The sequence below is a fragment of the Microtus ochrogaster genome, linkage group LG2 (genome assembly GCF_000317375.1).
Source record: "Microtus ochrogaster isolate Prairie Vole_2 linkage group LG2, MicOch1.0, whole genome shotgun sequence".
NCBI classification, from domain to species: domain Eukaryota; kingdom Metazoa; phylum Chordata; class Mammalia; order Rodentia; family Cricetidae; genus Microtus; species Microtus ochrogaster.
In genome coordinates, this window is record NC_022028.1 from 30,068,106 (window position 1) to 30,071,566 (window position 3,461).

Below are 3,461 nucleotides of genomic sequence, written 5' to 3' on the forward strand. Positions count from 1 at the left end.
ACACACACACACACACACACACACACACACACACACACCCCACACACACACACCCCCCCCACACACATCCCTGTCTGGGAAAAGTTGGGCAAGAGGTACATACATGTAATCACAGCATTGGGAAGGTGGAGATAGGAGAGGTAAAATTCAGGATCAGTTTTTGGCTGCATGGCAAGTTTGAGGTCAATTGGACTACATGAAACATTATCTAAACATAAAAATTAAAAATAAAACAATAAAAACTGAATCCCCACCCTTCATGTTTGTTACTAAGTATTGTTGAGTCATGTGATTGTGGATCTTTTATGCTTTATTTGTCAGACTTTTCTGTCTACATTTGATTATTTTAGCTATTTGATATTTTTTATGATGAAAAAATATTAGCATGGTGCTTGAAGGTACTCTGTTTAGGATTTTTTTTCTTTCTTGGTTGTGCATAGGTTTTTTTGTTGGTCTGTATAGGTTGTGTTTGGACAATGAGGATGAGAGCGGTTATCATTATCAGTACATATTGCTCACGCATGTGCTGTCCAGGCATTTGTCCAGCCCTCTATTTACAGAATGTATGTGGCAGTCAACACATCATTACTGTTAGCTAACAGGATATAAGAACAAAAGAAAAAATACCTTATAATTATCTCTAACTTCTGAGCTCTTGGTATTTCAACACCATTAGCTAACAGGATATTAAAAAAACAAAACAAAACAAAACAAAACAAACTTACACTATCCCTAGCCTGCAAGTTCTTTGGTAGCCTCCCAGATCTACGAAGAGACTGGATCCCTTTAGTTACACTATTTTCAGTGAACTTGAAGTGGTATCCTTCATGAAGAAATACTGCCTATCAGAAACATGGGCACGCTATGCAGTCCATGCTAGCCTCAAATTTGTGATCCTCCTATTTCAGTCTCTTATCTGCTGAGATTTTTGTTATTATGAGATACATAGTATTTAGTTTGATTATAGTTTTAGGGATGCATTTAACAAGACACTGTTCACATGCACATGAATAGACATGTGTATATATGTGCACCCATTGTGTGCGCACCATACATAAACACTACAAAGCACTGCACCAAACATCTTCAGTAGATTTTCCCTAGATAGTAATATTATACATAATTTTTATTTTTAGAATTTGTTTTAAGCCATATTTTCATATGAAATGATAAATAATTTTTTTACAGTGCAATACATCTTTTTTATTTTAAATCTAAGGCTCACAGGATTGGAAAAATTATATTATTCCTGGGTAAAAGTTTTCTTTGCTTCAAAACATAAGGTAGTTAAAATGAAATTCCTATTTTCTCAATGTTTTTAAAGGGTGAAGTTGGCCAGCATGGTCCTCCTGGGCCCACCCTGTTTGTACAGCCACCTGATGCGAACCTCTATAAAGGAGAAAAGGTAAGCCCCACTTACCTCCTAGGTCACCTTGTGAAGCATGAATAGGAATTCTTTTGGGCACAGGCCCAGGGCTGGGCTACCGGGCCCCATCAAATGAATCTCAAAGCTGCCCCACTTGGCCGGTGCTCTCATCAGTCGGTTAGTCTGGGTTGGGCGCTGAGGCTCAGAGCTTTCCAATGTTCTCAGGTCCACTCAGCCACTGATCCACAGACTGGGCATGGGCTGAGCTAAGTACCCCAGATCCCACTACCCCTGAGTGCTGTTCTGAAGTGCAGACAGCAAAGGTCATGGGGGATCTAGTTGACTTTCCAGGTTTGGTGATGGGCTTCGTGGTTTGATAGCCGAAAAGCTAACACATGCATAGGGCTGAATACGTCGTAGACTTTGGGAAAATATAAATTCATCTGTCCGTGGGTAATTGATCCATCTGTCCAACACAGGTATTCCCAATGCCAGATGCATGATCTGTAATTGTTTTTAAATTATACCTAAAGTCTCCTACCTTATCCAAACAAGCCAGTACTCCCTATAACTATATCCCCAACCTTGGACCTGCAGGCTGAGTCCATATCTCCTCCATGTCCTCTGTGCTTCTCACACTCGTCCAAATAAAGCCGGGGATAAAAATGTACTTAGGTCTGAGTTGCTAATTTGGTTTCTTACTTAAAAAAAAAAGCCTAATGAGAAACAGGACATCAAAAAAAATGATTTATGAAGTGTATGGAATTCAGTGAATACTATGTAATCTTAATATATCCATCATACTTTTTAGGGTATAAAAGGAATTCCCGGAATGATTGGACCTCCAGGACCTCCAGGACGCAAGGTGATTTAAATTCCTTTCATTTATTTATGTGAGATAATATTTTCAGCTGACTTTTTGGTTCAGTTTTCTCATTATTTTAACTGCCAGCCTTTACTACTGGAAATTTTCATTGCCTTACTATAATCTTATAAACCCCCACTGTAAAGGAGTTACTCTCTTTAAGGTGTTACCAATGTTTTTGTTTTTCATTTTGTTGTTGCTTTAAAAATTAAGGAAGTACTGTTGACTGAAGCCTTCTAATGCTGTCATCTTTTAAAGGGAGAGCCTGGTATCGGAACCAAAGGAGAGAAAGGTATTCCTGGGTTCCCAGGACCCCGGGTAAGGATCCTTAGTCCTAAGCCTCAGTGAGATTGAAAACATTGCTCTTCCATACACGCATGAGGCTATGCCTGTATTCCATGAACTCAAACATGAAAACTATCCCATACACTGTAATGCATTTTGCCCAAGAATTGGGGTGTCCCCTTCCATGTATGCCATTTTGATACAACAGGCATGAACAAGACTGGACCACTGGGGGCAGGGGACAGGTCTGTGGCTGCTCCTGTGGGCTCAGTTTTACGGTGATAGGCACCTGTGCTGGTTAGTGTAAATGCATTTTGTATACTAAGGTATGGGTGCCTCACAGGAAAGCACTCTGTCAGCTTCTAGATGCTCTCACGTCAGTCAGTAATGTACGCCCCACAGAGCCACCGTGGAGACCAGTTTCCAGTATGCTGACATCACTCCAGAGCTGCAACTGATTGGTCCGTTCTTGACTTTTGTGTCGTTTTTCTTGCTGAAGTTGCACAGAGTAACTCTTCATCTCCATGCACATGAATGTACTGTAGATTATTATGCTAAATAATTTAAATTGGAACAGTGGAAAGAGCATTAAACGTGGGCAATAATGTGAATTTTCTGAATCAGACTACACAAAGGTCAAGGAGAATGCCACATGGCATATGCACATAGAGTCCATTTTATGCTTATTACACTTTATTCTGCTGTATATCAATGCATATCAAGGCTAAATACCAATACAGCAAGGCTGACAAAGATAAAGATAAAAGCTTCATGCCTTATGTTTGAATTCTGCTTGTTGATTTTCTGTAATTATTAGGGCGAGCCTGGTTCCCATGGATCTCCAGGTTTTCCAGGACTCAAGGCAAGTGTGCATCCTAGCAGAGGGAAGAATTGTGTTTAAGTTGTACTGTTGTGTGTGCCCAGCAGAGGGAAGAATTGTGTTTA

At 40.0% G+C, this 3,461-nt stretch overlaps 1 protein-coding gene across 1 annotated transcript in view; it reads left to right on the plus strand.

Annotated features, from left to right (window-relative positions):
- The window catches only part of Col4a4 (collagen type IV alpha 4 chain), a 128,753-nt gene that overhangs the window by 57,137 nt on the left and 68,155 nt on the right, over positions 1-3,461 (plus strand). Inside the window, exons 14-17 of the mRNA XM_026785746.1 lie at positions 1,325-1,405; positions 2,178-2,231; positions 2,490-2,549; positions 3,334-3,378. Coding sequence (XP_026641547.1) covers positions 1,325-1,405; positions 2,178-2,231; positions 2,490-2,549; positions 3,334-3,378 — 240 coding nt within the window. The remainder of the gene's footprint in view (positions 1-1,324; positions 1,406-2,177; positions 2,232-2,489; positions 2,550-3,333; positions 3,379-3,461) is intronic.